The sequence below is a fragment of the Staurois parvus genome, unplaced genomic scaffold, assembly GCF_062004578.1.
Source record: "Staurois parvus isolate SC_StPar_1 unplaced genomic scaffold, SC_StPar_1.0 ptg000044l, whole genome shotgun sequence".
Taxonomy (NCBI): Eukaryota; Metazoa; Chordata; class Amphibia; order Anura; family Ranidae; genus Staurois; species Staurois parvus.
In genome coordinates, this window is record NW_028317840.1 from 6336578 (window position 1) to 6364271 (window position 27694).

Below are 27694 nucleotides of genomic sequence, written 5' to 3' on the forward strand. Positions count from 1 at the left end.
CTCTTCAGGATTGGACCATTCCTAATCCTCTGTAGTTAGCATAAGCCAGTCCCGTTTAGGACAAATCCTTTATGGATGGAAAATTATGTATGCATGAAAACATGGCCACATCATTGCATATCTAAACAGAGAGATACTTTGAGGTAGATATATGTAAAACAAAGAGGCTTAGGTACTGTTTTTTAGATAAATGAACTCAGGCACAGATCCATCTGTGAAAAGCCTCCTCATATACAGTAGTAATTAATATAATATTGCCCTTGGCAAACAATTACCTCCATCTTCAGAAAATAGACATTCAGAAGACATATTACACATTGATCAAACCCTAATTAAAATGTATTCATAATTACTATATTATTTACAGCTGTTAATGGAAATTTCACATTACCATTAACAGCTCATTATCTAACCAACAGAAATTAAGATATCTGGACACAGAAATTGCCCATAGCAAGAACATCATGCAGTGGATTGGAAGGCTGTGAAGCCCAACTGAAGTCCAACATCTTATTAATCTCTTTATCATACTGTATCCCAATATGGTATGATTTGTGACTGTAGAGATACATTAATGTAGAGACATTAAAGAATGTGTTACCTCGACATTTCAAATTCCTGATATGTGTCTGTTGTACCACTTAATTGTGTTATAAAGTATCCTTTTCCCTTTGCATCATTTCCTTTATGTAAAATACCTGGTGTTTCTGCCAGTCCTCCTGCTTTCCTATTTCAAATTGACCATGCAAGGCATTAAAGCACATCCAAGTAATTAGCAATAAAGGTCTGCACACCACTATTAACTACACCATTCAACAACCAACAATATATTAATATTTAGGGTGCTTAAACCTCTCCACAGTGTATCAATCTGTTAGTGCAATAGTTTTGAATGTATAAAGTAAGCACACCACATAGCCAACCTGCTTTAGCAATAAGTTTGTATTAGGCATATACAGTACATGCAATCACCCTTCAGGTACAGATATCCAAATATATCAGGTAACATTAAGCATAATACAACAAAGATGTACATTCCATTGTTGAATCACAGCAAAGAGCATGCATACATAGAGGTGCAATTAGCTACACGTAAAACGTATAAGAGATGATGTTCAGAAATACAGACAGGAGCACAGTACCCAGAATAGGGTAAAAAAGGAAAGGTAAGTCAGACACTGGTGAAAAGTGAAAGGAGGAGGAAAACAACATTTTGTGAACCCAAAAACCCCCTTTCTCAAGAAGCTCCTATCTCTAAACCTCTATACTCTATACATTAAAAACTTTTAGAGCACATCTATGCCAGAATGGTGAGCTTTCTGGGCTGACTTGTGCTGACAAGCCAACATTGCACAACCAATCAGTGAGAAGATGGGTGTGCTGGTGTTTCTCCTCCCCTAGCTCTCTAAGCCTTGTATGCTGCTGAGAACAGAGGTTATGTGATTATGTAGAAAATAAAGAAAAAAGGGGATATATAACAATAGATAGATAGATAGATAGATAGATAGATAGATAGATAGATAGAGATATATCTGTTTTGCCTTTCATTTCTATTTTAAACTTTATACTTTAACCACTTTCCCGCCGCTCTATAGCAGAAATGCTGCTACAGGGCGGCAGGGGTGTGAAAGGTCACAAGATTACCCGCCGTCACCCAGCTATTGCCGTGTATCATCAATGGGGGAGAGACCTGTATGGAAACAATACAGATCTCTCCCCTGTCAGCTCCTGCACATTGCTTTGTTTTGCTCTGCAGAGCAATACAAAGCAATGTGCTTACACAGTAAAGCACACACACAGCACACAGTAAAACACAACACAGCACACAGTTAACCCTTTGATTGCCCCAGATGTTAACCCCTTCCTTCCCAGTGTCATTAATACAGTGTCAGTGCTTCTTATTAGCACTGATCACTGTATCGGTATCATTGGGGATTTCAGTGACAGTTAGTCAGTTCCCCCCCCCACTGTTCGAATGCCCACCACAGTCCCACAGTCCCACTGATCGCCTCCATTACTAGTACATATATTAAAATGAAAAATTCCAGTATCTATACCGACATTTGTAGATGCTATGACTTTCTCGGAAACCAATTAATTTACACGTATTGGGATTTTTTTACCAAAGACATGTAGCAGAATACATTTTGGCCTAAATTTATGATGAAATTTCGATTTTTTTACAATTTGTACTGGACAGGTCAAAAATAATGTTTTTTTCTCAAAATTGTTGGCCTTTTTTTTATAGCGCAAAATATAAAAAACACAGAGGCAAACAAATACCAGCAAAAGAAAGCTCCATTTGTAGGAAAAAAGGACATAAATTTAATTTGGGTGCAGCATTGCATGACCACGCAAATGTCAGTTCAAGTAATGCAGCACCGTATCGCAAAAAATGGCCTGGTCAGGAAGGGGGTAAATCCTCTGGAGGGCAAGCGGTTAAAATATCCCTTTTTTCTTAGTAAGAATGCTGCTTCATGCTCTTACACTCCAGTATTCTGGGCCAGTATAGCTCAGTAACAGTCACACCTCTCATCTCAAGTGTCTTCTTATAGATCTGTACTGTGGAGGAAACCAGGTAGCGTATCAATTCTGTTACTGAGTGCTGATTACCAAGTATAGTAGTTTTGACCCTGGTTCCCTATGCTCTGCACAGTTATATTTAGACACCCTGCACAATTACGGTAACAGGAAAAAAACTTGTTTCTGCAATGTCTTTCTGACAGTATATCTATGTCTGTGTCTTCAATTGGGCTTTAACCTACGCACTAAACTAATGTACAGTTCCAGTAATTCTCATTTACTTATTTTAAATGCAGTTGCTCAAAAAGTTAAACACATTAAAGTAACATTAATAATAATGCTGCATCTTCTAATAGTGCAGAAGAATGTTTAATATGTTCATTTAATGACTGCTGTAAATGAAACATTATATCTTAAATTGAACAAATGCCTTTCAGTTAGCACTTTTAGTTTGCATTTGTATTTACTAACAACACTTTTTATAGCACGAGGCACAAGTATTTAAATCATCATTTTAAATCTGTCCCAAATTAAGTGGAAAAATTGTAATCTTGGCTTCCAGTATTTGCTTGTACTAATGTGCATATCATTTACCATAATTACACAAATACAGATAATGTTTTCATTGATTGAGCAACATAGTCTAAATATTTATTACCTAGATTAAAACTGGAAAGGCAAACAGGTTCAATTGCCAAGAACATTTTTCTAAAAAAATTTACATGGAATATATTTACATTATCGGCCAAATGAATGCTGAAGCGGAGCTCCCGTTCTCATTTATGCTTAATAAGATAAAGTACAAACTTGTTGCAAATTCAGTATACAGCAAAATCCAACTATGATGCTAAATACATAACAGACGCCCTACATTGCCAAAATGTCATAAAAATTGCAGGTTTTCATTAAACAATGTATTGTAGAGAGGGTGTACAGACATTGCCTAAATTTAACCCCAAAGTCTAGTCAAGGCAGCAACATTGTTTTGTTGAAAAAAAAATGTATGCACCCTTCTGTAGTAGAACTAAGAAGAATGGAGATAGTCACAGCTCTGTAGTCTAGTAAGCAGGCTGACAACACTGGTTGGGTTCGAAGTACATCAGAGACAGTGTGTTGTCAGTTCAAACAGGAAGTTAGGTACAAAGTGGATATCTGGCAAATTGGTAGGTATTTGTCTGTAGTTGCAATATTTTTAAAGAGATAAAACATAAAGAAATTTCCAGCATTAAATAGATGTTATTTTGCCACACACTTTTACCTGCAATTCAACTGGCTTTTTTTTGTACACTTAATACAAATTGTGCTTGAAATAAATTAGAAAAAAAATGATAATTTTATTTTGCTGTTTCTTTTATTTACTAGTTATGGTATGGAGGTGGCCTGAGCTTTATAGGTTCTTCTTTTAAAAGCAAATGAAAATCCAGTGCTTTTTTTGGAACTATAAAAACTGAAATGCTATGGCTTATTCTTTAACAGAAATCTCCTTCCTGAATACATCTTTGAGCTAACAAACACAGGCTGATATGCATTTTTCCCCTGAAAGCAGTGTATGTGTGTACATTTTGTACTTGTCTCACATTTAATGCACAACATTTTTAACATCAAACAGTAATAAATTATGTTTACTACATGCATGTTGTTTTTTACTTTTATACTTGTAAAGCAGGAAAAATGTAGCTATGAAGGTATCAAAACAGATTAACCAATGCACGTTAGATGTAGTAACTAAAGAGCATTGATGATAGCTGAAATTTTTTTAAATTTAGTATAGAGCAGAAAAATTTAAAACCGTCTTAGATTTTTTACTGATACTCAGGTATGTGTAAATACAGTTCTCTTGGTAAAAATAACAAAAAAGGTTTTATTTCTGGTTTTCTATGTGGTTGAAGATTTACCCTTGCTTCAAGCATAGCTAAACCAATGTCACCATAACAGGAAATCAGAAGAATTTCTGTAATTAAGCTCTATATAGCAGTAAAAATCTCCACATATGTTTGAATCCATCCATACAATATCCCCCCAAAAAATTGGCTGGATAGACACTTTAATTTTACTGCATGTACAGTTGCTCCAGTGACTGCACACTAAATTAGTGAAATCAACAGTAGTGAAAACATTTGATTTGTAATCTATTAGAAGGCAGGATCTGAAGTAAATGTTCATTATGTAAAGCACTGCAAAAATTATTGTCTATATATGAACACTTAAGTGCTAATTAATTAAACAATGTGTTCAGTTTATCAGCAATCAGGTTTCCGTCATGCTACATAGTTGATGCTGAAGCATAAGGACATTGTAGAAATTGATTGTAACAAGAGTGGCCAGCTTAACACTGAAACTGTACTAATCTATTTACATGGAATTTTGCACAACTGACTTTTGTCTTTTGACAGGGGGCAGTAAATGGACTGACCGGAATTTTGGAATTTGACGAAGTTGGTAATAATCCAAATATCCACTTTGAAATCCTGGGCACAAATTATGGTGAAGAACTTGGCAGAAGTGCCCGTAAGGTAAGCTAAACATTACAAATAACTTATTTTCCGTAACTTTTAATAAAACTTTATGTGCTAAGCGATAAATAATGTTGATTTACAAAATAGTGGGCCTTCTGAATTCTTTTAAGAACCATGAGAATACAGGAGAGGTCAATGATGCTGGTGTTCAAGACTTTAAAGTCTTTCAGTGTACCCAAAACTGATATCTAATTACCTGGCATTATGCTATCACCCCCTAGTTATATTGTCCATAGCAGTAAAAAAAAAAAGCTGAGTTTGTAAATTACAATTTTATGCATCTAGCTGATGCAGTAGTTTACTGAAGTTGGGAAATTGGATTGAAGTGGGTGGTGTAGGAGGACATTTTTGGATATTTATAGGAAACTGGCAGTGAGTTACAAGTATAATTTTTACTACAATTTTATTTGCCAGGTTTTCACTGGTCTGTCTGATTGTACCTAATAGCACACCCTAATTTCTTAACTATTTTAACAGGGTTATTAAACTGTAAAACCTAGCTGATCTTAAAAAAAAGGACCTCCATCCCAGCAGATTAAGAATTTAGCGTTCCTAGGGGAGTCGTAAAGATTAATTTACAGTGACATGGCTGAGATAGCAAGTCCTCTAGCTTGGCAACCTGGAAGTTTACATTATTTACCATAGGTCAAACTGAGCTGTTGCAGCATGACAAATTTGTAGGTATCTAAAATTATTGGGGGTACTATATTCCTTCTGAAGATTCAAGAAAGATCTAATGATACCATTCTCATAAAGGTGTGATACATATTTTAGCCTTGTCTTGCCGCAAAAAGGCTATCTGTCCTTGAGGAAAATTCTTGTAATGGGGATTATACCACATGGAGGTATTGGGTGAATAAGTTGTATCCCCCTCAGAAATGGATAGTTGAGACATATGGAATATACGGATAATCATTGGCAACATTTTTGTGCTATCTTGTAATATAGTATGAGTCCTGTGTAACAATTATTTTAATGACTTATATGATTTAAGGATAGATTGCAAAGAAAAATAATAGGACTGTAGATTTGGTACTGCCAGACCTCCTTCTGATAATGGTAAGTGTAGGGTGTCTATTGTTGCCCTTGTTGGCTTACCCTCCCATGTGAAGGACAATAACAAAAAAATTCTATTTCTTGAAAAAGGCATTTGGGGATATACATCAAGGAACTATTAAAAATATAGAGAAAAGTTAACTGAAAAATAATTTAAAGATGTTTATTCTGCCAAGAAATTTAAGGGCAGGTTGGTCCATACCTGTAGGTTATTCTTACATCTAGCCATAGGTTATAGGTGGGTAATATGGCACTCTGGCTATTGGTGAACTACATGTCCCGTGAGGCATTGCAAGACTGGCTGTTACAAGCATGACTGCCAAAAGCAGAGGCATATTGAGACACGTAGTTCCACAACAGCTGGAAGGCAACAGTACCCACTCCTAGTCTAGGTTATTCACAATAAAATGTTGAATAGGTTCTTAAATTTAACAAACTCTTAAATTTGTCAACTATCTAAAGTATAAATGAGGTTGGGAGTGCATGGATGTTCCTGTATCTATAAGAATTATAGATTTTTCCTGATTCACACGGTAACCTGAAAAGTGACCAAATTACTGAATAGTGCTTAGTAGTTTTTAAAGAGATGAATGCACATTAGTGATGATCATATCATCAATGTAAAGTGATACTTTCTCCTCTAGTCCATGAATAGCCACACCCTGGATATTGGGATTAGAGCATATCCCTTTCACCAAGGTGATAGGGGACAACCCAGCCCCTTTAAATAGCCTATGGTCCAGTGATAATATTATTAACCAACAATCTAGCCTTAGGATTGTAATACAAAAATCTGACCCATCTAATAAAGGAGTTTCCAAAACCATGGGGTTCATTTACTAAAACTGGAGAGTGCAAAATCTGGTACAGCTCTGCATAAAAACCAATCAGCTTCCATTTTTTTTGTCAAAGCCTAATTGTACAAGCTGAAATAAGAAGTTGATTGACTACCATGCACAGCCACAGCAGATTTTGTACTCTACAGTTTTTGTAATTCAACCCCCAGGTGATACTGTACTTCTTGCATGTAAAGCCATTCAACTGAATCAAGTGCCTTACAGATGTCCTATCCAGAGCTTCAACCACCATGAAGCCCATAATAATATGGTTAGCCTGCATAATTGTAAGAATTTGCATAAATGTATCTTAGTATATACTGGAACTCAATTTGATCAAGCCAAACTATATTTGTGATCACCCCATTCAACCTGCATGCCAGAAATTGGGCTAATATTTTAATGTCTGAGTTTATTACGGAAATCAAATGGTAGGTTTCCCAATATGAATGTTTTTCTGTTTGGTTTGGGAATAAGAATAATTAGAGCCTTGGATATGAGGGGGGGGAGCTATTTTCAAAGGCATAGATAAATACCCAGAATAGATGAGGAATTAGGATATCTTTATAGTGTGCATACCATTCTATGGGGAAGCCATCTGGCCCAGGTATCTTATTGCATGCAAAAGATAGTATGGCAGATTCTAATTCTTCCGCTGTCAGAGAAGCCTCCAAAAATGAAATTTGACTAGTGGACAGTTTTGGCAATTGAATTTGAAATACAAAATTATCCAGCTTGACTTTGGTATATGGTTCCCTAGAATTGCATAAATCAGTATAAAATTACTTCTTCAGAATTTTCTACATCCTTCCCTTACAAGGTTGATAATCAGGTTTAAATAAATATGCCTGTAATCTACAATTTTTATCACCCATTTCAAATATTCTGAGTCTGATATAACAGTTTCTTTTGAGTGTACTCTAGTTCCAGTTCTCTAGTACTGTCTTTCCAAGTTGTATACGTGCTAGGGATAGGATTGGAGATATATTGCACCTTAGTATTGCATAGTTTAGATTGTGTATCAGATTGTTTGGCTATAGAGGTGTTATGGGTGATGTTTATAGCCACTGCAAATGTTACCATTATGGTTGCCTGAACTCTTCTGTTGCCAGGTCTGTATGGCGGATGAACCTACAGCACTGCTTCCAGTTGACCAGGTCCATAAGCTGTATGGACCTGACATTCCTCACATTCCTGCTGCTGCTGTAAGCTCATAAGACTCTGCTAAACTAAATAATTGCTCTGATTAGTGGCTAACAAGACGCTGATCAGAGCTAATAACTTAAAATATGACACCCCCCCAACCCGCCACTGCTGCTGTATCTCTTACCCACTGCCTTCTCCCCTCCACTTTTCCTACCTAGCTTCTAAGCTGAACCCTGCTTACTGGTCCCTTCCTCCCTCTTATTTGTTTCCCCCTACAGTGATTCCCCCCAAACCCCCCATCCCTCCCAACACCGATCCTCTGTAGCTCCTATGCAATTACTGACTTCACTCCTCTGCCTCTTGCTGGTAGTTGCATGAGAACCACCTATGGGGTTAAATAATCCCTGCAGCTGTGACTCCCCCTTCAGTGGAAACCCCACACCCCTCCATGCAGTGCTGCTAGCCAGCTCTCCCTCCTCACCCTCCCCCCAGCTGCAGCCACTGACAGCTGTCAGGATGGAGAGTGGAGGGGGAGGAGGGAGTCGGCTGCAACCATCTGACATCTGTCAGGATGGAGAGCAAGAGGGGGGAGGGGGTTGGTAAACATATGTTTACCAGCCCCCTTCCTTTCCTGAATTAATAGAGACAATGATCAGTACAGATCCCTTCTGCATTCATTAATCACTGACACATAGGTGAAACACACGGTGTTTGCTGTGTTTCAGTTTGTGAATGAAACATAGTAAGCACTGTGTACTAAGTTCCATTTTGTGATGGAACTCCTATCCATTCATCTACAGTGCAGCTCAGGTTGCAAAGATAGGAACTGTGTTCAGTCCTTCAGTGCACCTTTTCAAAAACACAACCGCAGGGAAACCACATGATCTTTTTGATCATGTGGTTTCCCTGAGCTTCCCACACCCGCAGTCATACTGAACGAATGGCAGCTCTGCGCATTTCATAAAAGCAGCATGATTCGGCTGAGGGTGGTTTTGGGAGTAGGAACAGATGCAATTCCTGCACCCACAACCTGCCCTCATCCTGCGGGCTAGTGTGAATCAGGGCTAAGGGTAGATTTAGACATGCATCTAAACCTCCCTTGCCTCTGAAGCCCAAGGCTATGCTCCAGAGGCTACTAACAGGAAATGAGGAAGCGACGTGACGCCTCCTTGCCACCTGTTTTAACCTCATTCTTGCAGAAAACTGTGCCACAACTGCATGTATTGCTCACGATTGTGGGATGTTTGTGGCACTTCCCCATAGACTTGAATGTGTAGTGTTTGGCGGGCAGTAGCGCTACAAGCCAGGTCAACTTTGCCACAGGTGCTAAGCATCGCAGCCCCAGCATGTAAACACTCCTGTCTGCTGCCTATTGCAACGTAATGAGGGGTGGTTGGTGGGCAGCAGAAACACAGCTCAACTGTGCATTTTTGACACCCCTCATCTGAAAATCTAAATAAAGCCTAAAGACTCATCCATGAGGGGCATACTGCTGCAGGGCCGTGTTTACCTGCACAGGTGTTCCATGCATCTCCATGCAGGCAGTCCTATTAATGTCAATTGGGACGCGGTGGCTGCACAGGAATGCAAAGGTCTTCTGTGCATCCCTATGCATGCAGTCTTATCTACATGACTTGGGAAGCAGCAGCTGCATGGACACAGCCACTGCTCCAAACTTGACATTCATCCTGAATTCACACTGTCTGCATTTGGGCAATGCAGCTATACTCACTAGGATGTCAGATCTGTTCTTGCAACCGCTGCACCCCACCTGACATATATAGGACTGCCTGCACAGGGCTGCACAGAACACTTATGCATTCCCATACAGGTAAAAATGGCCCTCCAGGGGCATACACTTTAGCACACCTCATTGAATGAGGCCTTAGTAGGAAATTTGTAGGCATTTTGCAAGTTATGTTGTGCTTATGTGTGCTAATAAGGATTTTAGGTTTTTTTTTGTGAAAATAGTGATTTGATAAACATTAGCGCAACTATTGTGGGGTCTAAAAAAAATAGCAACTTATTTTTCTTCTACTGGTCATGTGCTTCCAAAAAATATATGCTGCGGGAGGTCTTTTGAAAACTCTGACAGCTGTAAGCAAAAAATTTAAACTTCCAGATTTTTAGAGAAATTTTTTTATTTAGACTTTTGCATACATTTGATTTTCACCATTTCTCAAAAAGGCGCAATTTAATATTTACAAATGTTTGTAATTTAATAGCTCAATACAGGTTATGCTTTTATATTTAATATGGATTTAGCAGGAATGTTGTATAATTTGCTGTGTCTGTATGTGCGAACAATGATTTTAGTGTATTTTTAATGAAAATGTTGTTTTGATAAACATTTGCACAAATATTATGGGGCCTTAACATTCAGTAGCACCTTTTTTTTATTCTACTGGTCATGGGCTTCAGAAAATATATGGTTTGGTGGTTCTTTTACAATTTCTGAAAGCTGTAAAGGAAAAAAAAAAGCAATGGAAAAAATTACAAAAATGGTTTGGCCACCTGATTTTAAAAGTGGAGTGCAGAGCCTGGCAGCAAAAGGTTTAAAGGCATTCCACCTAGGATTGACTCTTGCATCTGGGTTGTGTGTCCAATATGCTTGCATTTCAAAAGATTTCATTAAAGCATCTTCTTTCACTTGGTGCCTGCAAATCCACAAGGTACCGATGGTAAACTAAGCTACTGCCTAATACTACACCAGAGTCCCTTCAACTAATGCAAATGACAAGTTTATGCAAAGTCAAACCATACAGTCCTATGCAAACACCCTTTGCCCCAACGTGTTACCTCTCAGCCACGGCAATTAGATGCTCTGACACGGCTGAATTGCAGGAGGTTGGATCCGAGTCTCATTGAAATCCATATCTATAAGTAACTTGATTTTACCTGGGTTCTGGAGCAGGGTAGAGTTGTTGTATTTCCAGACAGGAGGCACAGCTTCAAGCTCAAATGTTTACCAGTCTAATCTTAGCTACTTTGGCGAAAAAAAGGTTGTTTACAGTTTACAGAGTTCTGGTTCACTCATATATGAAACTGATGCATTAATTTATAAAGATTTGAAATATATTACATTAAATACCTGTGTTTATTGAATCACATTTATCAAAAATGTATCTAATCACCTGCTCTCCACTACTAGAGCCCCTCCTTGACAGAGGGTGGGGGTTCCTCAAACATTTGATGAATAAAATCCCATCTTCCACCACTGCAGATGGACTTATAGTTTTCAATGAGCTAGAAATACACTGATCAGCAGACTTGTAGTCTATTGACATTTCCTCCAGCTTTGATTTTACCTGGGTTTTGGGCAGGGTAGAGTCATTGTATTTCCAGACAGGAGGCTCAGCTTCAGGCTCAGATGTTTACCAGCCTAATCTCAGCTACTTTGCTGAAAAAAGGTTGTTTACAGTTTACAGAGTCCTGGTTCACTCATATATGAAACTGACGCATTCATTTATAAAGATTTGAAATATCTTACACTAAATACCTGTGTTTATCAAATCATATCTATCTAACATGTATCTAATCACCTGCTTTTCACCACTAGAGCCCCTCCTTGACAGAAGGTGGGGGTTCCACAATCTGTGAATGAATAAAGTCCCATCTTCCACCACTGCAGATGGACTTATAGTTCTCAATGGGCTATAAGTATACTGATTAGCGGATGTGTAGTCCATTGACACTTCCTCCAGCTTTCTAACTGAAAACTCATACAGAGGTACAAAAAGGCAGAAAGCTGGAGGACATGCCTGCAGAAGCCTGACTTTACACCTGCAAGCCACTGATCGTGGGTGCAATGCTTTGCAGGCTCCTGTAGAGCAGACAGCAAGCATGCCAAAACCTTTCTACATTATTTAACAAAAACAACACAATAAAAAATGGCCTGCAGTATAGCACACAGTGGAATATGTGTGCATATCATGCCAGCTGATCTTTGATGAGTGCAACAGTAGAGAATGCCTGATTAGAATTCAAATAAATATATGGAAATATGCAGATTTCATGTTTTATGAATCAAAAAGAATACAAAATACATTAAAATTATATAATGTCTTGCTTCTTATAACCAAACTTGTAACATTTTCCCAGCTCTGTATTGCTTAAACTCTGCAAAATGGGCTCTTAGGTAATAAGTAAATGCATTCATTAATATTCAAGCTATTAAATGGCAACCATAAAGTCAGAGTCTTTAAAAGTATTTAGAAGAGGACCAAATACCTGTTAAGAATTAAGTTTTAGACTTTTTCTGTGTCATTTCAGTTTCAGATTTTAAAGGCTAGTTATGTTAATTCATTGGGGATTACTGGTAAATACTTCAAATAAATATGAATCCATTAGTACTTTTTGGGGATAGCACAGTTCAATTTTAATGTGTTGAAAGTCTCCAGAGACAATTCCTGATCACAGGGAAATAAAAAGCAAGTGTATTAAGCCTATTACAGTAAAATAGGCAGATTTTAGTTCACAGACGTATTTGGTTTGGAACTGTTCTGCAAGCAGAGGCATTAAAGGTCAAACGTACGTATTATCTATGCTCTTTAAGTTTGAGCACTACAAAGTTGTTATTAAGTGTTGGCACAGTTATCGAGCTCTTTGCCTCATCTTGTAATAAAATAATTCGGGCACCACACATATTTCTTGAGCTGCTCATGGCCTTGATGCGGTGCTGTGCTTTTAAGGACATAGGGTAAAGCTACACTGCCATAAAGCAGTCAGGAACTAGAGAGTTTAAGCACAGCTGCAAAAAAAAAAAAGAAAAAATGAATGTTCACAGAAATATGAAAAAGATTTTGGAATAAAAAGGACGTGAAGAGAGAATATCTGGCCCATGCAGTGCTCAGTGGGGCTTTAAGCAAAATATTGTTTACAAGTAGAGAGTAATGGATAAGGTTCAGTGCCTGATGTCATCAGCATCACAGTGAGTGACATCCCCCTGGGTTGCATCACTAAGACCATGATGCCAATATATATGAGGTACATGGCAAACTAGGAACAAGCAGGAAACTCTTTGACTGTTTGTTGAGTAGCATTTTAAAAGGTCAGTATGTAAAATAAATATATATATATATATATATGTGAAGTTATCATATCTATTTTTAACATCTGAAAAATGTTTAAATAATTACCGCGCTCTAATATCATCAAAAAAGTATAAATCAAAAAAGTGCAAAGTGCTTGTAAATAAATAAAATAAAAAATATAAAAGTAATATTTGATATACCGTGACTCATTAAATAAATAAAATTAAACTTGTGAAAAATAAATTCATAGCATATTAGCAGGTCACTATATGTGCAATCCTTATAACAATGTGAAAATCTTCCATTGGTGAACCTCAGAGAAATTCATCATATAAAAATGCAATAATTTGATAAAATAAAAATAAAAAATAAATCAAATTAAAAAATGAAAAAAAAATGATTTACAAGCACTTTGCACTATTACAATTTACTATTTGATTTACACTTTTTTGATGATATTAGAGCACGGTAATTATTTAAACATTTTTCTGATAAACGCACATCACACGAGAGTGGGCATAACAACCAGCGATCTAGTACACATATTTTTATAATATACCTCGGTGGTTCGCAAGTTTATTTGTTTGTATTTTTAACATCTGTTTGAAGAAAACAGATATACAAAAAAAAAGTAAGAATGTATATACATAGGTCATAAATGCATTTAGTAGCTGAATGCGTGTTTATGCTAGTGCTGTTAATATTAAATATGTCTATGTTTTGAAGACAGTATCACTCAGTAGTCAATTTGTAAGACATAAAAGGCCTCAAGTGGGGTCTCTGATGTCACCAGAAGCCACACATTATATTCAATATCTCTTATTAAAGTTTCACGGTTAAAGGCTAAGGTCACTTTTATGAAAGAAAATTAAATACACATATTTTTGCAAGGAAAAAAAAAGTGCATTTATTATTTCTTTCATGGGCGCCTGCAAAGCATTTCACCTGTGATCAGTGAATTACCGGTGCAATGTCAGGCTCTTGTGAACTCTTCTTTCAGTTCTCTGCCCATACCTCTGTATGGGCTTTCTGTTAGAAAAGGAAAGGAGGATGTATCAATGGACTGAAAATGTTCTGATTACTGCATTCATGATCCACTGAAAAATTCAAGTCCATCTGTTGCGGTGGCAGATGAGACTTGTAGTACATTCATTTAAAGATCTCTAAGAATGAATGATGTGGCTGTGCGGGAGCTGTCACAGCTGTAAGTCTAACAATTTTTTTTATTTGATCTTTTATAGTCAAATAAATAGTACCTGCAATAGTTTTATCACAACTGTTCAACAAGTGCAAAAAAAAAAAAAAGTAGCTGCTTATTTATCCAGAAATCGTCCTGTGCGTTCTGCCTCTGGGCTGTTATCAATAAGCAGTATTCCCTGCTATCAATGTGGACTACATAACGTGCTCCATGGAAAGGAGAGGAAGAAGGAGGTGTTATGTAGTCCTAAGAGAGTGTTGTGTAGTTCTAAAAAACTCCCTGTCTTAAGGTGAAAATGCTGCTCGACACAGTTGCACCCTAGGACAGGAAGCGTATTAATGGCAGGATTACTAGGACAAAATTAAGAGAAAAAAGAGTGGACACCACATCTAAGAACAGGTAAGCTACAATTATATAAATTTTTGCTCTTGGATTTAGATACACTTTAAGTAAGTACGGTTTGGTAAATATCAATGCAAGCCTTAAAATTCATCAAGCACTTTGTACTCATACCATTAGTCTGACGTCCAAAATAAAATGCAAAATAGTAATACTAACAAAACTCAATATAACTTAACATAGCAAAAAAACAGGCCAAGTGATACACATTTTTATGTAATTTGCCAATCTGCAAATGATGGCTGTATCAGCATTTTCTTATATTGAAATGCAGCTTACATGGTTCCATCTTTTCTCTTTTTTGCTTAGCAAAATGAATTCCACTGGTATATAACTGATATTCAGAATATTCCCTTTAGTGGTCTAGTTTGTGCAAGTATTATCACATACCATTTTTTGTGTCAGCATCTTCCTGGCATATAGTGATTTTTTACAGTATAGCTTGGTATTAAGTGTAATTTGTTTCTTTATATTTTTGACATTCTGAATTTAGTGTTAGTGCATACTCACACACAAATAAATATATGTGTTGGGAATCCATGAGGGGGTGCAGCAATATTAGCCATCAGTACCAAACTTACTATGATCTCTGCTCAGCATTTAAATGCTGGAAACTTGTAGCCTGAAAGGGGATTGTAGTGAGCCATTTCTGTAACCACTGACAACAATAAATAAATATGCAAATAATTGCTATCTTAAGCCTGCATGTGGCCCGTGTGTCACAAAGAAAGTGGCTACAGCTACATGTTTTTATGACTTTTAACAATATAGGTGTGTTTAAAATATTTTATTTTAGAGAATTGCTACACTTCAGCTGAATTAATGTAAAATAGGTATTGTGAAAATGTAATGAATAAGTCACATAGAAAAATGTTTTTGGTGGAATAGGTGGAGATTCCTTACTGTGACAAACATTAACAGCTTCAAAAACTATTAATGTTTTTATTTGACTTTTTTACCAGGTTAAACAAATTACGGATTTTGTGAGACCAAATTTGCATACCTTTAAAGTCCCAATTGTTTGTTTTTTTGTAAATGTTTAAAATATTTTGTGCTTTCATTTTTCCTTACTGGAAGATTAAATGTCTAATGCTTCCACTTACTATTTGCTACTTCAATACTGGCCACTTTCACCCCTTCCTGCCCAAGCCAATTTTCTGCTTTCAGTGCTATCACACTTTCAATAACAATTGTGCGGTCATGCAATAGTGAACCCAAATGAAATTTTTATAATTTGTTTTTGGAACAGATAGGGCTTTCTTTTGGTGGTATTTAATAACTATTGGATTTTCTATTTTTTGCTAAACAAATGATAAAAGACTGAACATTTTGAAAAAAAAACATTTTCTTAGTTTCTGTTACAAAATTTTGCAGATAAATCATTTTTCTTCTTCACTGATGTGGGCTGATGAGGCTGCACTGATGGACATTGATGAGGCTGCACTGATGTGCACTGATGAGGCTACACTGAAGAGCACTGATGAGACTGCACTGATGTACACTGATGAGGTAGCACTGATTAGGCGGCACTGATGTGCACTGATAAGCTGCACTTATGGGCACTGATGAGGCTGCACTTATGGGCACTGATGAGGTGGCACTGATGTGCACTGATAAGGTGCACTGATGGGCACTGATGAGGCTGCACTGATCAGGCAGTATTGATAAGTGACACTTATGGGCACTGATAAGATGTACTGATGGGCATTCATTGGCACAAATGGGGTTGCTCTGATAATCAGGGCACCGATGATCAGTATCCTGATTATCAGTGTAAACAATGTACTCACTGTGCCCTATCAGACTTGCCTGTTATCGGCTGTCCTTTGCTCATAATGAGACAGCATGTGACGAAAGAAATGCTGATAACTGGCAAGTCTGTTTACATGTGACCAGTTGTTGGTATCAGTTGTTGATGACGGCAATTGAAAAGGGATCATATGGTCCAATCAGCTCCATCCCTTTCTTCCGCACACTCCCCAGCTGCTGTAGCTGCTCTGTTGATAATAAAAGTGCACAAAGACCTGAGAACTGTATACTGCCAGTAATGGAGTGTGTTTGATCCCTTATGCAACACTATAAATACACTGCTCAAAAACATTAAAGGAACATTTTTTAATCAGAGTATAGCATCAAGTCAATTAAACTCATGGGATATTGATCTGGTCAGTTAAGAATCAGAGGGGGTTGTTTCAGCTGCTTTGGTATTAATTAAATTAACAACAGATGCACTAGATGGGCCACAATGAGACGACCCCCAAAACAGGAATGGTTTTAGAGGTGGAGGTCACTGACATTTTTTTTACTTACTTATCTTTTCTGACTGTTTTTCACTAGTTTTGTATTTGGCTAGGGTCAGTGTCACTACTTGTAGCATGAGGTAATACCTGGACCCTACAGAGGTTGCACAGGCAGTCCAACTGCTCCAGGATGGCACATCAATACGAGGCATTGCCAGACGGTTTTCTGTGTCTCCCAGCACAGTCTCAAGAGTATGGAGGAGATTCCAGGAGACAGGCAGTTACTCTAGGAGAGCTGGACACGGCTGTAGAAGGTCCTTAACCCATCATCAGGACTGGTATCTGCTCCTTTGTGAAAGGAGGAGCAGGATGAGCACTGCCAGAGCGTTACAAAATGACCTCCAGCAGGCCACTAGTGTAAATGTCTCTGACCAAACATCAGAAACAGACTTCATGAGGGTGGCCTGAGAGCCCGACGTCCTCTAGTGGGCCCCATGCTCACTGCCCGGCACCATAGACCTCAATTGGCATTTGCCATTGAACACCAGAATTGGAAGGTCCGCCACTGGTGCCCTGTGCTTTTCACAGATGAGAACAGGCTCACCCTGTGCACATGTGACAGACATGAAAGGGTAATGTCTGGGGAGGCATATGGAGGGACACAGACCTCTACAGGCTAGGCAATGGCACCCTGACTGCCATTAGGTTTAGGACAATTGGATACATTGTCATACCCTACACTGGTGCAGTGGGTCCTGAGTTTCTCCTGGTGTGCGACATGTGGTGAGAGTATGCAGGCAGTTCCTGGAGGATGAAGGAATTGATACCATTGAATGGTCCCCACGCTCGCCTGATCTAAATCCAATAGAACACCTCTGGGATATCATGTTTCGGTCCATCCGCTGCTGCCAGGTTGCACCGCAGACTGTCCAGGAGCACAGTGATGCCCTGGTCCAGATCTGGGAGGAAATACCCCAGGACACCTGTCATCTCATTAGGAGCATGCCACAACGTTGTCAGACATGCACACAAGCACATGTGGGCCTTAAAAACAACTGAGTACCACTCTGAGTTGTTGCAATGAAATTTCAGTAAAATTGACTAGCCTGCTGCATCATTATTTCACTTTGATTTCGGCATGTCTTTGAATTCAGTCCTCTGTAGGTTGAGCATTTTCCCTTCAATCAAATGACAGGGCATTCTTACATTCCTAACACATTACCCAGTCCATATCAGTATAGATATCCAGCATGATATTTTTCCCCATTGAGATCTGATGTGTTTTCAAAGTGTTCCTTTCATTTTCTTGAGCAGTGTAGTATGTGCACTCTATCCCTTTACCCTAAAGATAGCTATCTACTATCTGAACACATGACAATAACATTTTCAGATGATTATCTCTGTCAGGAATGGACTGGCCAGCAATGGTGGGACTCACCTGCCTTATGGGCTGCAGTACCAGGGCTGGCCAGCGGGTGCTCCCAGCAATCAGAGACTCAACCTTGCAGCGAGCCAAACACCTGAAACTGCTTATGCTGGTGTATTTAAGGGATGGCCAGACCTGCAGACTCTGCCTTGGTGTGTGTTTTTCCTGGGCCCTGTATCCTGTTCCTGCAACCCTGTTCCTGTTCCTGTCTGATTCGTTGCTGACCCTGCTCTGATCCCTGGCTTTGTCTGACCATTCTCCTGCTCTGATCCCTGGCTTTGTCTGACCATTCTCCTGCTCTGATCCCTGGCTTTGTCTGACCATTCTCCTGCTCTGATCCCTGGCTTTGTCTGACCATTCTCCTGCTCTGATCCCTGGCTTTGTCTGACCATTCTCCTGCTCTGATCCCTGGCTTTGTCTGACCATTCTCCTGCTTTACCCCATACGTTCTGACCTCCTGTTTATGATCCGGCCTGCCTGACGACGCTTGCATTGTATGTTTTGTTATCTGTGGGTGGTTTGGTTTGGTTCGTTTGCACTGTGTTATGTTTTAGTATTGCACTGCGTTTATGTTTGTATTGTTAGTCCTTAATAAATTATATTGTTTATAACTTATCTGAAGCCTGCGTTTCCCTGCGTCAGTCACATACCTCTGGTCATACCCTGGAGCCCTGACATTACACCAAGGCCAATCCTGACCAGACGTGGCTGCACAGGGAAGCCATCTTGGTTTGTTGATGGGAAGGATGGATCTTGATGAGGTTGTATATTTATATCTGCTAGTGTTTGATGACAGGAATATGCTTATCAAACTCTGAAGGAGTATCCCGGGGATGAACTGCTAGAATGTATACGGCTCGCTCATGTTCTAGTAGATCAGGGCACAGAGTTCTCTGAGGTGCAGCCATTGATTCAGGTTTGTGCGGAGTTGGTTTCATCTGGTACCCCCGAATGCAGGGATGAATTTTTGCCGCCATTTAGTGCCGACCAGGTAGAGTCCCTGGTATGGGGTTTAGAGGATGATGTGGATTACTTTCTGGAGCGTTGTTCTGCATGTTCACCACAGATACTAAGAGATTGTATAAACGCAGTGCAGTCTTTGGTCAGACAGGCTTTGTGTAAGCTCAGCTTTGTTCAACCCATACTGCAGACATGGACAGATTTGTTGCACCCAGCCTCAATCAGCTTGCAAAAACCCAGTCCTGCTTCTAATCTATTTCCTCAAAACTCTATTCCTGCATTCCCAACAGCTCCTCCTGCCCTGCTATCTACCGCATGTCAGTCCCCTGTTCCCACTCGCTGCACCTATCCTGCCTTTAACCCTGTAAAGAAGTCCTCTGTAGCAACTGTTCCCTCCCCTGTTCCATCCTCCAGCTCTTCTCTGTCTCCAGCTGCTCCATTAATTTGCAGACCTGCGTTTACTTGCAGTGCCCCAGTAGTTAAAACCAGAAAAAAGCGAAAATTCTTTCCAACCAGTACCATCCTGCCAGTATCCAAACCGGTCAGCCTGCCGTCTGAGAACCGGCCTTCCGTGGTTCAGCCTGGTGCCTCGGCACCCGCACTTCAGCCTGAGGTCTGTACCCAGCCTGATGCCTGTACCCAGCCTGATGCCTCTATTCAGCCTGATGCCTCTATTCAGCCTGATGCCTGTACCCAGCCTGATGCCTCTACTCAGCCTGATGCCTCCACTCAGCCTGATGCCTCTACTCAGCCTGATGCCTCTACTCAGCCTGATGCCTCTACTCAGCCTGATGCCTCTACCCAGCATGATGTTTCTACCCAGCCTGATGAACTGATCCAGCCTGATGATCCTATTAGGCCAGTTGACCCGATGCCCGCTGTCGAGCCAGACGATCCAATGCCTGGTGACCCAGTGCCCTCTGCCTTGCCAGATGACGCGGTGCCCGCTGGCAAGCCAAATGACCTGATGCCTGGTGACCCAGTGCGCCCTGTCATACCTGGTGACCCGATGCCCGCTGTCGAGCCAGACAATCCGGTACCTGATGACCCGGTGCCCGCTGTCGTGCCAATTGACTCAGAGCCCACTGTCGTGCCTGGTGACTTGGTGCCCACTGTCTTGCCAGATGACGCGGTGCCCGCTGTTGAGCCAAATGACCTGATGCCTGGTGACCCGATGCCCGCTGTCCAGCCAGACGATCCAATGTCTGACCCAGTGCCCGCGGTCATGCCAGTTGACTCGGAGCCCACTGCCTTGCCAGATGACGCGGTGCCCGCTGTCGAGCCAAATGACCTGATGCCTGGTGACCCGATGCCCGCTGTCCAGCCAGACGATCCAATGTCTGACCCAGTGCCCGCGGTCATGCCAGTTGACTCGGAGCCCACTGCCTTGCCAGATGACGCGGTGCCCGCTGTCGAGCCAAATGACCTGATGCCTGGTGACCCGATGCCCGCTGTCCAGCCAGACGATCCATTGTCTGACCCAGTGCCAGCGGTCATGCCAGTTGACTCGGAGCCCACTGTTGTGCCTGGTGACTCGGTGCCTGTCGCTCCGCCTGGGGGTCCGGTGCCCGCCGCTCCGCCTGGGGGCCCGAGACCTGTCGCTTCGCCTGGGGGTCCGGCGCCCGCCGCTCCGCCTGGGGGCCCGAGACCTGTCGCTCCGTCTGGGGGTCCGGTGCCCGCCGCTCCACCTGGGGGCCTGAGACCTGTCGCTCCGCCTGGGGGTTTGGCGCCCGCCGCTCCGCCTGGGGGCCCGAGACCTGTTGCTCTGCCTGGGGGTCCGGCGACCACCGCTCCGCCTGGGGGCCCGAGACCTGTCGCTCCGCCTGGGGGTCCAGGCGCCCGCCGCTCCACCTGGGGGCCCGATGCCTGTCGCCCCACCTGGGGGCCCGATGCCTGTCACCCCGCCTGGGGGCCTGATGCCTGTCGCCCCTCCTGGGGGCCCGGCGCCTGCCGCTCCGCCTGGGGGCCCGATGCCTGTTGCCCCGCCTGGGGGCCCGATGTCTGTCGCCCCTCCTGGGGGCCCGGCGCTCGCCGCTCCACCTGGGGGCCCGATGCCTGTCGCCCCATCTGGGGGCCCGATGCCTGTTGCCCCGCCTGGGGGCCCAATGCCTGTCGCCCCGCCTGGGGGCCCGATGCCTGTTGCCCCGCCTGGGGGCCCAATGCCTGTCGCCCCGCCTGGGGGCCCGATGCCTGTCGCCCCGCCTGGGGGCCCGGTGCCTGCTGCTCCGCCTGGGGGCCTGGTGCCTGCTGCTCCGCCTGGGGGCCCGGTGCCTGTTGCTCCGCCTGGTGGCCCGCTGCCTGCTGCTTTGCCTGGTGATCCGATGTGCCTCTGCCCGAAGTCCAGCCCGATGTGCCTCTGCCCGGAGTCCAGCCCGATGTGCCTCTGCCCGGAGTCCAGCCCGATGTGCCTCTGCCCGGAGTCCAGCCCGATGTGCCTCTGCCCGGAGTCCAGCCCGATGCGCCTCTGCCCGGAGTCCTGCCCGATGTGCCTCTGCCCGGAGTCCTGCCCGATGTGCCTCTGCCCGGAGTCCTGCCCGATGTGCCTCTGCCCGGAGTCCTGCCCGATGTGCCTCTGCCCAGAGTCCTGGCTGGTGTGCCTCTGCCCAGAGTCCTGCCCGGTGTGCCTCTGCCCGGAGTCCAGCCCGATGTGCCGCTGCCTGGAGTCCAGCCCGGTTTGCCGCTGCCCGGAGTCCCTCTGCCCGGTGTGCCTCTGCCCGGTGTGCCGCTGCCCGATGTGCCTCTGCCCAGAGTCCTGCCCGGTGTGCCGCTGCCCGATGTGCCTCTGCCCGGAGTCCTGCCCGGTGTGCCGCTGCCCGGAGTCCTGCCCGGTGTGCCAGTCTTTGATATCTCGCCAGTTACCAGACCCGGGCGGTGGAACATTTTGCCCAGCTAGGACTGTTTGGAGCATCCTGAGGCCGCTCCTTGAGGGGGGGGGTACTGTCAGGAATGGACTGGCCAGCAATGGTGGGACTCACCTGCCTTATGGGCTGCAGTACCAGGGCTGGCCAGCGGGTGCTCCCAGCAATCAGAGACTCAACCTTGCAGCCAGTCAAACACCTGAAACTGCTTATGCTGGTGTATTTAAGGGATGGCCAGACCTGCAGACTCTGCTTTGGTGTGTGTTTTTCCTGGGCCCTGTATCCTGTTCCTGCAACCCTGTTCCTGTTCCTGTCTGATTCGTTGCTGACCTTGCTCTGATCCCTGGCTTTGTCTGACCATTCTCCTGCTCTGATTCCTGGCTTTGTCTGACCATTCTCCTGCTCTGATCCCTGGCTTTGTCTGACCATTCTCCTGCTCTGATCCCTGGCTTTGTCTGACCATTCTCCTGCTCTGATCCCTGGCTTTGTCTGACCATTCTCCTGCTCTGATCCCTGGCTTTGTCTGACCATTCTCCTGCTTTACCCCATACGTTCTGACCTCCTGTTTATGATCCGGCCTGCCTGACGACGCTTGCATTGTATGTTTTGTTATCTGTGGGTGGTTTGGTTTGGTTCGTTTGCACTGTGTTATGTTTTAGTATTGCACTGCGGTTATGTTTGTATTGTTAGTCCTTAATAAATTATATTGTTTATAACTTATCTGAAGCCTGCGTTTCCCTGCGTCAGTCACATACCTCTGGTCATACCCTGGAGCCCTGACAATCTCATTTGTTTACATTGATATAGCATGGTATATGTACATCTATGCAGTTTGCACCCCAAGCAGATTTGGTTATACATCTTGAAACTGCACGGAAGTTTTTTTTTTGAGGAATTCAAATAAATGTCAATGCTATGCTTCTGTATTTATATGACTATTAACTTGAGGCCGTCATGTATAAAAACTTCCGAACATGATCTGTTTTTAACATTGTCTCCATCTGCTATGTTTTCTGATATGCACATGGAGTTCAAATGAGGGTAAATAGTGCAGCATAATGAGAATTACAAAAACTCACTCATAACGGGCACATATTTTGGAGAATAGAATGGTTTTTTCTTGCTCATTTGCATTTTAATTTGCTGGCTCTTTAGGTTTCGTAAATACATGAGATTTATGCAAATAATATATGGAAAAGTACTACCAACATGTTTCCTTAATAGTGATTGCATTAAATGGCTGAACAATACGATAAATAAAAGCTCCTTTATAAAACTAGGTATGTAACGGTGAAAAAAAAAAGTTATGTGTTTAATCGGTAAGCAAGTTTTACCCTTCATCTAAATTCATCTTTTTTTTCTCAATTACTGAGCTGGTTTGACTCCAACCTGACCAATAGAGCAACATGCTAAAGTCAAATTAAAGTCACTTGTTCAGAAATTCCCTCAAATGGGAGTCCTTTCTGTTCTGTCCACTCTCATTGCTGGTTTTACCTTCCATGTAAGCAGTCTACTAGGTAAATATGTTGATGTTGGTATAGCTAGGAGGCAATAAAAACATCAACACACAAAGCTTTAATGGCTCTACAAAATATGGTATCTATAAAACATGTAAAATACGAGGACTACAAGTCAGCTCTGAACGAGTTTAAATTTGATCTATACCCAGTAACAAACTGTTATGTATTGCAGTTTACCAATCCTTAGCTACAAAAGGTGCATTCATTTTTTCAGTTATTTATTCCTTTATTTTCACCTGGGGATCCTACCAGTAACATATTTCCTATCCTAGGAGACTCACTTCTGAAGTTGAACTCAGAATGACTCACCTCACTATCATTTTCATGGTTGTTGTCTTCCACAAAGCAGAAATGGACACGGTGAATAACATTGCTTGAGATTTCAGTGCATCAGTGGCAGAATGCACAGGAATTTTAGAGCAGACTGGATTTTTTGGTAGATTGTCATGATGCATAATGGTTGAAACACTTGTGGTGGCATGTGCAGGAATGGAGCAATTCCAATTGCTACCAATGTCCACTACTTCTAAAAGTAGAAAAAAGTAGAGCAAAAAATACTTTTTTTAGGTGCATGGTTTAATGATTTTTGTTAACAGTTCAGAAGTTGCTATTTTGACCCAATTCTCTCTGTTGTCTAATAAACTTAAACAGCCACAAAATACACAAAAGTGTGGGAATAACAGAAAAAAATATATTTTAGTATCTTTGGAGTATGTTTTGTAATGATTGTTTTATCACATAATCTTGCTCATGCATGTTGTGATTAACAAAAGTTAAGAAAAACCATAAAATAGTAAAATCCTAAAAAATGGTTTCTTTATTGTGTTTTTGAGACTTTTTAGTCAACAGGACAAAATAGCAAATAGAAAAGAGCTAGTATTCATTTTTTCTTTATCTTGTATATTTATTGTTATGCGTTACAAAATGAGAAATAACCAAGAAAACACTTTAAAAAGTCTGAACCCACTTCAAAACACCATAATTTAAACTTCTCAATTGATTACAATGCCATTTCACTTATGGGTGAAGTTTTAGAAAAAAAAAATCAGCAAATTAGGCCCACTATATGAGATGCACTACCACATAAGATATATGAGTAAATGTCACGTACCTACTGTGGAGCCTGAATGACGAGGGTGGCCTCTTGTGCAATTCCCATCCAAGCACCCCTGGCAGTAGAGACAGGGACTGCTAGGGCAGTGGAAGGGTGCAGGTGCCAGGAAGCTCTTGAAGTTGACTTAAGCTTGGCAGCATGGCAATCATTCCAGTGTTAGCATGGAGGCTTGTCACAAGCCTTGTTCAGCAACAGCCAGGCAAACAGGGGCAGGATCAAGTTGAAGGTCAGAACAGACAGAAGTTGGTATTGTGCTGGCAGCAAGGTAAAAGGTCAGGAGGAAGAGACGTAGTCGCAGATATAGATATCCAAGCCGAGGTCAATAACACAAGTGAGCAGCAGGCATAACAGGTAGTGGTGGTCCAAACTGAAAGTCTGATAACCTTGTTCCTGACCTGGCTTCATCTGTCATAACAAGGTTAGCAGACTTTCAAGAACCAGGAACACAAAACCTAGAGCTGAAGACAATCCAGCACTGAAGCCAGGAACTAGAGCGGAAGACAATCCAGCACTGGAGGCAGACTTTCAGTTTGAATGTGTATGTGCACATGCTTGCACATATGCGCCAATGATCATCTATGTGCGCATTCTAGTCTTTGCTTGTCTTATTAGGCTTCCGTCCATGATTCCGAACATATGCATACAAATGAGCACCTGCTGCATGGAAACGAACATCTACTGTATGAGATTCCTGACAATAAGATGTATAGTAAACAAACAATAATTTATTGGTATACCTTGTTCATTAACATTTTTTGTAAGATTATCTTTTGGAAATAAGTCCTTTATATACAGTATGCATTTGAACAGAAGCACACGTGTTGGTGTGCAAGAAATTAAAAAAAAAACGAAGTAAAGTTGTGTTCTCTAAGTTTACTATTTGTTTTGCTTAGACTGTTGTATGTAATACAAACTGCGTTTTCAAAAAAACATGGTGTTTTTTCCAGTTGTTTGGTTTTTAGACTAATCTTTGTGATGTCTAAAAGATGGTTTTCAGTTCTTTTGTTGAAGAACAAATAAATAAGGCTAGAAACCAGACAACAACCATGTCCTCTAGAATCTTCAATCAAAGATGAACAACAGCAACTATTTCATTTTATCAAGTAAAAGGTTTGCATTCTTCATAAATTCTCAAGGTTAAAGTGGAATTTCACTCTCAATAAACATGAGCTATTTTTAATCATTATGCTGCTAGCATTAGCAAATAGATAGGAAAGTATATTGTATAAACTTTTGTTTTTGCATTTCTTCAGTTATTTCCTGGTTTCCATGCTTAGGCAAATTATGTCATACATCAAAGAAGTCTTCAGAAGGGGAGGAGGGGGTAGCTTGAGCCAAGGGCAGATGAATTCCAAGAAGTAAATGCTACATGACTCATCTGCCCTTACTCAATATGGCCACAGTCAAAAATGCTACATTTTTCAAAGTGATTTCTTAGAAAATTAAAGCATGGAGACATGGGTTGATGGGTGAGTTTGCTTCGAATATTAAAAATGAATTAGAAAGCGTTTTTGGCTTGTGGTGCTTGGATGCAGTGAATTTCCACTTCAAAGTGTATGTAAACCCTAATAAAGAACTTCTTTTATCTGATTCATTTTGGTTTGGTAAACATGCCTTTGAAAGTGTTTTGGTAAAATTGTTTAATGAGTTCAAAAAATAACTGTTGATCTTGCCAGAAATCCGCTGCACTCTCTGCCTGTGCTAACTGTTAGCAATTATAATGTTTTCAATTACCTCTGCAGACTATACCCCTTAATGTAATTGGGACTGTAAAATAGGAGTCAGATGTGATTCCATAGTCCTATCTTGTTTCTGTTGTCCTGATACATAAGGCTGAGTAAGTGATAGCATACAAGACTGGAAGTGTGCCACTAGCAAAATCACCTGGTGTAAGAAAAAAAGCTTTGAAAAAGAAAACTAATACAACCACCACATCTGAAAACATATAAGTTCCCATATACTAAATATAAAATTGTTTGGGGTTTAATACACTTTAACCACTTGGGCACTTATACCCCCTTCTTGCCCAGGTAAATTTTAAGCTTTCAGCATTGTTGCGCTTTGAATAACAATTGTGTTGTCATGTAACATTGTACCCATATGAAATTTTGGGTATTCGGGAGGGCACGTTCTGGGAGGACGTCATATGATGCCGTCATTCAGCTTTAGCGTGGTTACCAAGTGGTTAAAAGGGAGCTTAACTCCCAAAATGGAGTTTATTCCATTTACCCCACTGCACAATCACTAATTGTTTTTTTTTCCTTTTTTTGCTTATTTTCTTATTTTTTTCAAAATGATATTTCCATGGTCTTGCAACCTCTTGGGATATTTACATCACATCTCCCAGGAGGCAGCAGAACCAGGAACACAGAGCATAGGGCCATATGGTGGTCCCAGAAACGTCATCAGCAGCTGGTTGTCTTACCTAGAAGGGGAAACCAGTTGAAAAGTACCAAGATACAGTTGCTGTGCAAGAGCTGTGTCACCCAAACAGTGGATTTCAGTCCGACAACCCTGGATTTGCTGTGCTGATGAGTATGTATTTTGAAGATAACCAGAAATATTGGTAAAAGAGGGCAAAAATACATGGTGAGAATAACACCCTGTATGTCTAATGCTCTGTATAGAAGTTATTTTTCCAGGTATAGATCTGTAGCATGATTAAAGTGTAACTAAAGTTATTTTGGTAAAAAGGTAGTCATTTTCATGACAGAAGAGACTGTGAATGTTTCTTCTGTCTTAGTTATTTCTCCCTGTCACATTTTTTTGTAAAACACAGCATAGTCTTGGCACTATTCTGTGGTTGGACATGAGTATGCACAGGAGTTACTACATTTGCGCCCATCAATCAAGAGGCTGAAGACCCTAA

General features: G+C 41.3%; 1 protein-coding gene across 2 annotated transcripts in view; it reads left to right on the top strand.

The window, feature by feature from the left end:
- GRID2 (glutamate ionotropic receptor delta type subunit 2) overlaps positions 1-27694 on the top strand; it is a 1339544-nt gene that overhangs the window by 892776 nt on the left and 419074 nt on the right. For both annotated transcript variants that reach the window (XR_016308769.1, XM_089663824.1), the window contains exon 8: positions 4917-5036. Coding sequence is in view for 1 of the 2 variants with exons in the window: in XM_089663824.1 (XP_089519950.1) it covers positions 4917-5036 (120 nt within the window). In the remaining variant the exon portion in view is untranslated. The remainder of the gene's footprint in view (positions 1-4916; positions 5037-27694) is intronic.